The sequence below is a fragment of the Ovis aries genome, chromosome 13, assembly GCF_016772045.2.
Source record: "Ovis aries strain OAR_USU_Benz2616 breed Rambouillet chromosome 13, ARS-UI_Ramb_v3.0, whole genome shotgun sequence".
NCBI classification, from domain to species: Eukaryota; Metazoa; Chordata; class Mammalia; order Artiodactyla; family Bovidae; genus Ovis; species Ovis aries.
In genome coordinates, this window is record NC_056066.1 from 22556684 (window position 1) to 22567537 (window position 10854).

The following is a 10854-nucleotide window of genomic DNA, read 5'->3' on the forward strand; positions in this document are numbered from 1 at the left end:
GTCCTTTACCATCTCCCAGAGTTTGCTCAAACTAAGTCCATTGAGTTGGTAATGCCATCCAACCATCTCGTCCTCTGCTGCCCCTTCTCTTCCTGTCTTCAATATTTCCCAACATCAGGGTCTTTTCCAGTGAGTCAGTGCGATCCCATAGACGGCAGCCCACCAGGCTCCCCCGTCTCCGGGATTCTCCAGGCAAGAACACTGGAGTGGGTTGCCATTTCCTTCTCCAATGCGTGAAAGTGAAAAGTGAAAGGGAAGTCGCTCAGTCGTATCCGACTCTTAGCGACCCCATGGACTGCAGCCTACCCGGCTCCTTCGTTCATAGGATTTTCCAGGCAAGAGTACTGGAGTAGGGTGCCATTGCCTTCTCCGTGTGATCTGATAGATGTTGGCAATTTGATCTCTGGTTCCTCTGCCTTTTCTAAATCCAGCCTGTACATCTGGAATTTCTTGGTCCACATACTGTTGAAGCCTGGCTTGAAGGATTTTGAGCATTACTTTGCTCGCATGTGAAGTGAGGGCAACTGCACAGCAGTTTAAACATTCTTTGGCATTGCTCTTTTTGGGGACTGGAATGAAAAGATCCCATATGCCTCAGAGCAATTAAGCCCATGCAACACAACTACTGAGCCCGTGCTCCAGAATCCATGAGCCACAATTACTGAAGCCATGTGCCTAGAGCCCATGCTCCGCAACGAGAAGCCTGTGCACAACGCAGAGCAGCCCCCGCTTGCGGCAACTAGAGAAAGCCATGAGCAGCAGCAAAGACCCAGTGCAGTCAAAAATGATTTAAAAAATAATACATCTTTTTTTTTTTTAAAGAAAAGAACAGCACAAAAAGAAAAAAGAAACAACTAAAAGAGGATTTCTGTTCAATCAGCTCTAGACTATGTGGCAAGAGTTTCCCAACAAACTTGCTTTTTCACCATAAAGTATGTCCAGGCAATCTCCACTAAACAGTGTGTACATAAGAAAAACCAATTTCACAATAGTCCAATCTGAGGCAAATATGTATACAACTAAACAAATATTTATTCAGCTCTAACTCTATACATGATATGCTTTACATCAGAAATATAAATGACTAGAAGTTTATCTACCATTCCAGATTTTGTATTATCTCTTTCTCCAAATTAATAATTTGGGACTCTACAATGAAAATCAGGGAATGATTATTACATGACAGATTTCTAAGGGAACAGACTCACTAGAGACAGACTGAACTATATTCAACTAACACCACAAGCTCAGTGGAATCTAACACAAGAATCACTGGAGAGAACTGATATAGTATGGGTTCACCACTCAATTATGAAAGAAATCTTCCTCTTTATTTCTAAAAAGCACTGTGCCAGGGTTTGAGAAGTCCCTTTTAATGACTCTGCACTTTTTCCCCCACCCAAAAAGCTGAACACACAGGTCAGGCAAATAGAGATCAAACAGCACCTTTACTGATGAAAAGCTTTTGGTGAACTGAGATTGTGTACGAGAGCCAAAGAGGCTTGCTAGCAATTTTTGCCCTTCCATCTCCATCCTAGGCGTTGAGACAGTACACTCAAGAGAAAGTCTGGCCCAGATAATAACTCTCTTACTGGTCTAGGGCAGAGAAGAGAATGAGCCTCATTACTTAACAGCTTTGAAATTAGTTAGCTCTCCCTAATCAAAGGGCTTCCCTAGTGGTTCAGACCGTAAAGAATCTGCCTGCAATGCAGGAGACCCGGGTTCAATCTCTGGGTCATGAAGATCCCCTGGAGAAGAGAATGGCTAGCCACTCCAGTATTCTTGCCTGGAGAATTCCACAGACAGAGGAGCCTGGTGGGTACAGTCCATTGGGGTCACAAAGAGCCGGATACAACTGACACACCCCAATCAGAGGAAAGGCCATCACCCTCCAACAAGGTAACTCACTCATCCATGGAAAGATGTAAGAGATGGGTCAAGAAATCAACAGTGTTTCTTTAAGGAAGATGCTCCCCTTGGAGATATATATAGGATAAGTACAATGTAACTGTCCCTCCCTAATACAGGCTGCTACTTTGTGCATTTTCACATCTGTGTATCTGAAATACAGACTGGAAGAGCTAAGATTAATTCTGATTAAAAACCTAAAGTCCAACATTCTGTAAACATATGTCACTTAATAGTTTTCCTCTTTTAATCAGGTTTCAGCATTCATCTGAATGTAAGGATGCAGTTACCTAAAAATTTATAAGAGAAAGAGACACATTCTCTAGTTCTATGAATAGAAATCTGTAATGATTGGGACCAAGTACTCTGATTTAATCAGAAAGTAAACACTGCAAAATTTAAGATAACTTAGCCTGTTAAAATTTCAATTCAAAGATTTTTTTAATGACTATGGAGTACTTATTGTTGGCTAGAACCCTATAAAAAGTATAAAGAAAGTCATGGTCCCAAAGACAATGAAAAAAAAAATGCAGAATTCCCATTGACCCCACAAGAAACACAGGTGTCCAAGGAGCAGGAGCTGTTAAAGGAGATATAAATATCGTTTGGGAATCTAGAATTTTAGTTACTAATGAAAGACATAAACACTTCTCCCCTCTACATTCCTCTAATCTTCTACCCTGTATCCTCTAAAAAGATGAAATACCCAAATACAAAAGCCTTGTGGACAATTAAAGTCATTCTAAAATACAGTGAGCCTCTGGCACGGCACCTGCAAACATCCCTCCACTAAAAACTTCTGGAATCCCTGTGAAATCTTTTAGAACCAACTTGAAACCTAGGAATACATTGAAAGGAATTCCTTCGCTTTATGAGAGCAATAAAAAGTCATATATTAATAAATATAACCCATTATATAAAAACTGTCAAGCAATTACTTATTCAGTGAATTACTGTTTAGTTTTAGTTACCATGTTTATATTTTTCTTTCAGTAAATATTTAAGTGTCTGCTATGAAGTAAATAAAGAAAATACCATCTGTCCTAAAAATGAGGCAACTAACTTCACAAGGTCATTAGTGAGTGAATGGTTTGGTTCAAGTTCTTAAAAGGCACTGATTATTCCAATTATAGATTTTAGGGAGTGACTGAGCAAGTTACTTCAGAACTGGTGGAAAAGAGGATAAAATGAACACCACATTCAGCCTCTAATCATCCCTGGCGTTTAGTTCAGGGTATGGAGATTGCAAAAAGATTTTTCTATCAATTGTCTCCAACTCTGCCCTGTTCCTTCTCTCCTTACCCCAATCACCTAATCTACTGATCTCATCACACCACTGAAACAGCTTTAGCAGAGGTAGCTAATGACCTCCACGCTGTTCAGTTCAACATCTAGAGGTCATCTTATTTGAACTACCATCAGCATTTAACCCAGCTGATCGCTTTCTTCTCTTTAAAATACTTTCTCCAACTGAATGAGAAAAAGACGATCTTTTCTTGGTTTGCCTCCGACTTCACTGGCTGTTCCGTCTCCATTTCCTGTGCTGGTTCCCCTCATGGTCCAGATCCCTCTTTTCTCTTTTTTTACCTTCACTCCCCTGGTGACACTAGTGGCAAAGAACCTGCCTGGCAATGCAGGAGACAATCCCTGGGTCAGGAAGATCCCCTGGAGAAGGAAATGGCAACCTGCACCAGTATTCTTGCCTGGAGAATCCCATGGACAGAGGAACCTGGCAGGCTACAGTCCATTGGGTTGCACAGTGTCGGACACAAACTGAAGCAACTTAGCACACACATCCCTCGTGAACTTACCTGGTTTTGTGACTGTAACTTACCTACAAAGTGCCAGGGACTCCTTAATTTATTAACTACAGGCCAAATCCTTCTTACAACTCCAGACTTGGATACCCAACTGCCTACAGACCACCTCAACCTGAAAGTTTATTAGACGCCTCAAATTTAGCATGACCAAAACTCAATTACTGATTTTTCCCCAAAACCATACCTACTTCTATTCCCAGATTCTCCATCTCCAAAAGCGACAAGTGCAATTAGACAAAATATTTATTGACTTCCTGAGGTTCAGAAAAAGCTTTCCAATTATCTTCAACTTATCAATACTCCCCCCCATCTTACATGCAAACTATCAGCAAAATCCTGTCAACTCTATGTTCAAATTATATCCAGAATCTGACCACTTTGCACTACACAGGAACAGTCTATATTTTACACAATTATCCAATAATTAACAACATACATATAATCTTCAACTCAATGAAGTGATCACCTTGAAATTTAAGTCAAATCATGTACCTCTTCTGTTCAAACCCCCACTCCATCCCCAAGTTACTTATAATAGCCAAAGCCCTTATAATGATGTTCGAAGCCCTAGGAGATTGTCCCCTGACCAGCCATGACTCTAATCTCACCTACTGCTGTCCTTACCATGTACCCTGCTCCAGCCACACTGGCTAACATGTCATTCCTCAAATACTAAGCAAGCTCCAAGAGCTCTGCATTTAACTGGTTGCCTTCCTTGAACGCATTTATCCACATGGCTCATTCCCTTACTTCCTTCTGAGGCCTTTTCTGAGCATCTGACATTTATATTTACTTGTTTGGTTGTTTACTGTTTCCCCTTACCAAAATGTGAGTTTTGTTTGAGTTCAGGGGTTTTATTTTATATACTGGCCAATTCCCAGTGCTTAAAAATTTAGTAGACATGAACTAAATCTCTGTTGAATGAATGATGAACAAACTGATTAAATGGATAGAGCCTGGTCACCACTTCTGAGTAACCTACCTACTTAGCTCTGGTTCCTCATGTCTGGCTAGTCAAAAGAGATTGGCTGTCTCTGGCCTGAAAATTACACATTGTAGACCTAAGACAGGCTGCATTTGTCTCTACCAAATATTTGGTCTCCTGAAAGTCTTCCAAGAAAATCAGGAGTCAATGTAAAGAACCTGTTCCAATCAGGTTCTTTGCTTAGTTAAAATAAAGTTTCTTCTGCATTCTTCTCAATTTCAAAACAATTGGGGAGAGAAACACAGATGCAAACAATTTTCTGGATCCTTCTACTCAACTTCTACCTCCACATGGAATCTTCTCAATTATCTATGCTTATTTTCCCATCTTTGCCCATATAGTTAAATGCTCTGGTTGTCCACATTACCTAATTAACTGCAAATTTAACTGCATGAATTTATAAATGAAAATTCTATGAGAGACTTCACATGCAAGCTAGATCACATAATCTAAAATTCAAACCACTGCTACTACGTTTCTATATCCTCTTAAAGGGGCTCTTAAAAGGTTTCCTTGAATAAGTAGAAAATATCTTTCAAAATCTTTGGATAGGTTAAGCGTGAGACTCTACCTACAGAATTTAATCAATTTTCGTAAATTCTAATAAAAAATATCCTCAGTATTAAAGGCGTTCTTAAGAGTCTTCAGAGTTATATTTCACTAATGATTCTTACACATATTGCATCACTATTTACTTTGAAATAAGGTATACTTTGTCTCTAACTAGCAGTAAGTGGCCCAGATTAAAATAATGAATACAGACAACACGAAATTGTTTGCGTGTAAGAATTTTAAGTGTGCAATGTTTAAATTACTTCATAACTCTTACAAAATTGAAACTCGTTAAAGTCATGGTGCCGCAGCAACAGCATTTTTATATTCATTTATATTTAATTGAAAAGTAAATTTCCATTTGGTGTTAAGCTGAACAGTTCACACACATTTATGATAACCTGTTGGGGCGAAATGTACATTTGACCTCTGGTCACGGCAAGTGTGCCCTGAATAACAGTTGTGGGTAAACATTAAAACCTTTTTGCCCCCTTACTATTCAAAGCATTTTTATGAAGGGCTCAATCAGAAGGTCTCAAATTCTTTCACCGCATAATCGTTAAACCAGTGAAATGGCATCCTCTCAGTAACAGTCATTCAGCACTCCCAGAGTGAAAGCAATCAGGAAAAAATAAAAAAAAGGACAAGTTCAAGTCGAGCTGAAGAAGGAAAGGAAACGAAATGAAAAAGAAAACGATCCTGTGCTACTGGCTGAGCTCCTCTTCCTGGAGCACCCCAAGTGTCTCTACTGCCCCAGCACTTGATGGCTCCTTCTCCGACTTCCCGAACAACACGGTAGAGGCTTCAAGCTCCTGCAGATTTCTAAACGGGGCTATGAATGCCTAATCCAACAGGCTACACACATTACAAAGTACAGTGCGAGAAAAACTTCTGCAACCCAGACGCCAACTAAAAGGCATTCCAACCTTTCCGGAAAGACAGGAAAGGAGGCTCTTAAAAGGATAAGGGTAAGTGGGAAGGTGAAAATTTACAGGGAGACACGACTACCTTTCCACAATCAGAGAGGCAGGAAGAGAAGGGGTTTAAGAGTCAAAGATCTACCCCCACCACTCCTCCTTCCTGCAACACAGGAGGGTGCAAGGATCTCCCCCAGAATGGCAGAGGAAAGAGAAGGGATCCTCACCCCAGGCTGGTGGCACCGTCCAGCCTGTCACGGAGACCGGAACTTGAGAAGGGAACCCGGGCGGTGAGGGACTGGGGAAGGCAGGCCGTTCCCTCTGAGGCAGGTTAGAAGACCGTGGTCAATCGGACAGAGGACGGCAGCCGAGCCCAGGACGACCAAGTCTTGCCCCGCGAGCCGGGCTCCCTCGGAGAAAACCTGGTCAGAGCCCGCCCCACCCCCTCCTTTCCGCCCCGACCTGCAAGTTTCTGCCCGAGAGATGCAGCCTTCGAGCGAGCGGGCGGCCCCACTTACCTGCTGCACCCCGAGGAACTGGTAGAAGTTGAGCTGCACCTCCTCCACCAAGTCAAATAACTCCAGGTCTCCGCTCTCCCAGCCGTGCGCCGGCCCCGCGGCCGCCAGCAGCAGCAGCAGCAGCAGCAGCAGCGGCGGCGGCGGCGGCGGCCTCGGCGGCGGGAACGGCACGAGTCCCGGCCGGCGGCGCGGAGGAAGCCGGGCCAGCCGGGAGCAGGGCGCTGTCATCGCGCCGGGCTCTGAGAGGTCAGCCGCCGCGCAGAGCCGTCGGCCGAGACCCGGGGACGTGGCGGGCAGAGCAGACTGTGGGAACACTGCTTGTCAGTCAGAAGCACGGGCAGCCGCCCCGGAGTCTCCCGCCCAGCGCCCGGTCCTGGACAGAAGGCAGGGGCGGCGGAAGACGGCGGACGCTTCGTCCAGTGAGAGCGCGGACGGAGCCGCGGGCGGCCCTACCCGCCGCGGACCCTCACCCTTTACCCAGGCCTACAAACAGCTGGCGAGCCAGCGCCGGGCGTTTAGGTAGCTCGCCGAAAGGGGGAGAGGCTTCCCCTCGCCTCAGCCTATCCCAGGCCTCGCTTCCGGTGACATCACGTCTCCTAGCAACCGCGGGAGAGGAGGCGGGGCCGGAAGTAGGGTAGCCGGAGCCCCAGACCTGGGCCTCAGCAAACCGCTTCTCTCCGCGACTATTGGCACAGATTAAGGGACGTGAACGGTTACAGACATCGCGCATCTATCTGGAACGTCCCACGCATCCGTGAAACAGCTACCTTCTTATCCTCCCCCAGATATTGAAAACTAAAAGCATATTTGAAAACTGAATTTTTGATTACAGCCTCTGTTTCATACATTTCATTATTCCATCCCCAAAAATACAGGAGGAATTGAACCCAGGGCTTGAAAGGGGCAAATCTAGTGAGCAGTCTAAAGTTTCCTTTTAAGAGAGGTGAAGAAGAGATAAAATTTGAACCAAGACAAAAAGTATACTTCTAATAATGAAATAATATTTACAGGCATAATACTACAAAATAGACAACCAGGTAGAAAGTAATAAGCATGACAGACATTCAAAATCTTAAGGGTAAGTGAAGCTTATCCACGTTAGCCCATTGACAATTGGTGCTCTTTTCCCAGTTGTCTATTATTAAAGACATTTAAGCTAAAAACCTTCTCTCTTTTCCACCAATGTCTCATTTCCTATTCTTTTTATCCCCTCACCACTATTGCTTTCTTTTGTGTGAAGCTTATTTTCTTCTTAGCTTTCTCACATTTCTCCTCCCTGACTCCCTACTCTTGCTGAGGAAGTAGAAGGGAACAAATAAATCCTTGAATAACTCAGGATGCTTTAGCAGTTTTGAGAGTTTTATCTCCTTTTTCTCATTTTGGATCCCACCAGTTGAATTAAGCTCAATAGGATAATAATAAAACTTTCATAGTAAAAAGTGTTGTGTTTGACAGAGGTTAGAAGAACAGTATCCAGGAGGTAAATCTTACTTAAATCCTTTTATTACTGTAGAGTTTAAAAAATATTTTTAAATAGTTATGAATGCTTAAAAATAATACAATATAATGCTTGAATTAATCCTATTTTAAATTCATAGTGAGGCTTAACTTTCAAAGATACAAGAACAGGGGTATCTTAGTACTCAAGGGCTGCTCAAACCCTCTTCAAAGGCTGCTCAGTATACCACAAACTGGATGTCAGCATGGTCAAGTTCTGGTGAGAACCCTCTTCCAGGTTTCATAGGACTTCTTTCTTATACCTTCACATGGTGGCAGTGTGGGGGAGGGGGACAGAGATCTAGTGTTTCCTCTTATGCAGAAAGCGAAGAACTAGAGAGCCTCTTGATGAAAGTGAAAGAAGAGAGTGAAAAGGTTGGCTTAAACCTCAACATTCAAAAAACGAAGATCATGGCATGCAGTCCCATCACTTCATGACAAATAGATGGGGAAACAATGGAAACAGTGAGAGATTTATTTTCTTGGGCTCCAGAATCACTGCAGATGATGACTGCAGCCATGAAATTAAAAGTCGCTTGCTCCTTGAAAGAAAAGCTATGACCAACCTAGACAGTCTAGTAAAAAGCAGAAACATTACTTTGCCAACAAAGGTCTGTCTAGTCAAAGCTATGGTTTTTCCAGTAATCATGTGTGAGAGTTGGACTGTAAAGAAACCTGAGCGCTGAAGAACTGATGCTTTTGGACTGTGGTGTTGGAGAAGACTCTTGAGAGTCCCTTGGACTGCAAGGAGATCCAACCAATCCATCCTAAAGGAAATCAGTCCTGAATATTCATTAGAAGGACTTATGCTGAAGCTGAAATTCCAATACTTTGGCCACCTGATGCAAAGAACTGACTCATCAGAAAAGACACTGATTCTGGGAAAGACTGAAGGCAAAGGGGATGACAGAGGATGAGATGGTTGGATGGCATCACTGACTCAATGGACATGAGTTTGAGCAAGCTTCAGGAGTTGGTGATGGTCAGGGAGGTCTGACGTGTTGCAGTCCATGGGGTCACAAAGAGTCGGACATGACTGAGTGACTGAACTGAACTGAACCCCACAACGTGGGCTCCACCATCATGACCTCAGCTAAGCCTAATTACCTCCCAAAGATTGCACCTCAAATACCATCACATAGGGAATTAGGACATCAACATAGGAATTCGGGTAGGACACAAACATTCAATCCATAGCAAGGGATATTACCTTTTCTGTTTCTCCCCAGTACTGAGCACAATACATAACATATGCTAGCATTCAATTAGGAGAAGGCAATGGCACCCCACTCTAGTAGTACTCTTGCCTGCAAAATCCCATGGACAGTGGAGCCTGGTAGGCTGCAGTCCATGGGGTCGCGAAGAGTCAGACACGACTAGGCAACTTTACTTTCACTTTTCACTTTCAGGCCTTGGAGAAGGAAATGGCATCCCACTCCAGTGTTCTTGCCTGGAGAATCCCAGAGATGGGAGCCTGGTGGGCTGCCGTCTCTGGGGTCGCACAGAGTCAGACACAACTGAAGTGACTTAGCAGCAGCAGCATTCAATTAGTTGAACTGAATCCTGTGAATGCCTCCCCACCTTCATTTCTCCCCGTACAGTTTTTTAGTTTGATTTTTGATAGATCAGTTTTCTTAACGTGAAAGGCAACTTTACTAAGTCTCTAAAGTTATCTTACTGTTTATTCAATGAGTAAAATGAAAAAATGAGAGCAATAATCTTAGCACTACTTTTACGTAATATCCCAACATTCATCTTTTCTCCTAATTTGACCATTAAATTAAGTGCAATATAACATTTGCAACTGATGCCATATTGCCACTGATATTTTAGCAATCTGATATTTCCCTCCTGAGCTCTATTCTTATGTTGTCCAAGAACCCCAAGGACTTCCTCCAGCTGAAAGGAATGGTTCTCTTTCCAAGGCCAAGCTGAAGTAGAACTGGAGTCTGTTCAGTACAACACTGTTACTGTTTCTCACTGCCATGACGTTTTGCTCTTCCAGAAGCTTCTAGCTTCTTCCTACTCAGTTCCAAGAGCACTGGTCCACTCTGAAATGCTGTGGTTCTGGTCTAGGTCTCTGCAGAGACCACAGTGATATTCACATTTAGACTTCTAGTTTGGCACATTCACATGTTCTGTCTTGTCCTCTAGAGCAGCAATTCCCAAACTTTTTGGCACCAGGGACCAGTTTTGTGGAAGACAGTTTTTCCACTGACAGGGGCCGGGAGGGGGGGAGGGAGCGGTGGCAATGGTTTCAGTTTCACCCACCTACCTCCTGTTGTGCGGCCTTGTTCCTGTGGCTTGGGAACCCCTGCCCTAAAGGACAATGCAACTGAATGAATCATTTGCTGATGCCAGAACTAAGTGAGCTCCCAATGGACAGCTGCTTTCTTATCTGGTGACATTTAATGATCCTGGGCATTGACTGATGAAGCTTTGTCTAGGTGGAGGCAGTGTACATAGGAAGAGAGAAGCCAGTGAAATATTTAACGGTCATGTGAGTTGTGTAATGGATTGGAGACTTAGAGAGGAGCCTCAGACTTCCAGCCAGCTTTCCCACAGAACATTTGCTGAGTCCTGGGGTAGTGCAGAAGCCCAAAGGACTGAAGGGTAGGAGGCGTGAAATTTCCCCACATTCTACCAGTGCATGCAAA

At 43.5% G+C, this 10854-nt stretch overlaps 1 protein-coding gene across 2 annotated transcripts in view; it reads right to left on the reverse strand.

Annotated features, from left to right (window-relative positions):
- The window catches only part of DNAJC1 (DnaJ heat shock protein family (Hsp40) member C1), a 191610-nt gene extending 184415 nt beyond the window's left edge, over positions 1-7195 (reverse strand). For both annotated transcript variants that reach the window (XM_004014216.6, XM_060397324.1), the window contains exon 1: positions 6701-7195. In XM_004014216.6, coding sequence (XP_004014265.3) covers positions 6701-6928 — 228 coding nt within the window. In that variant the 5' untranslated portion in view covers positions 6929-7195. The remainder of the gene's footprint in view (positions 1-6700) is intronic.
- Between the last annotated feature and the right edge of the window lie 3659 nt (positions 7196-10854).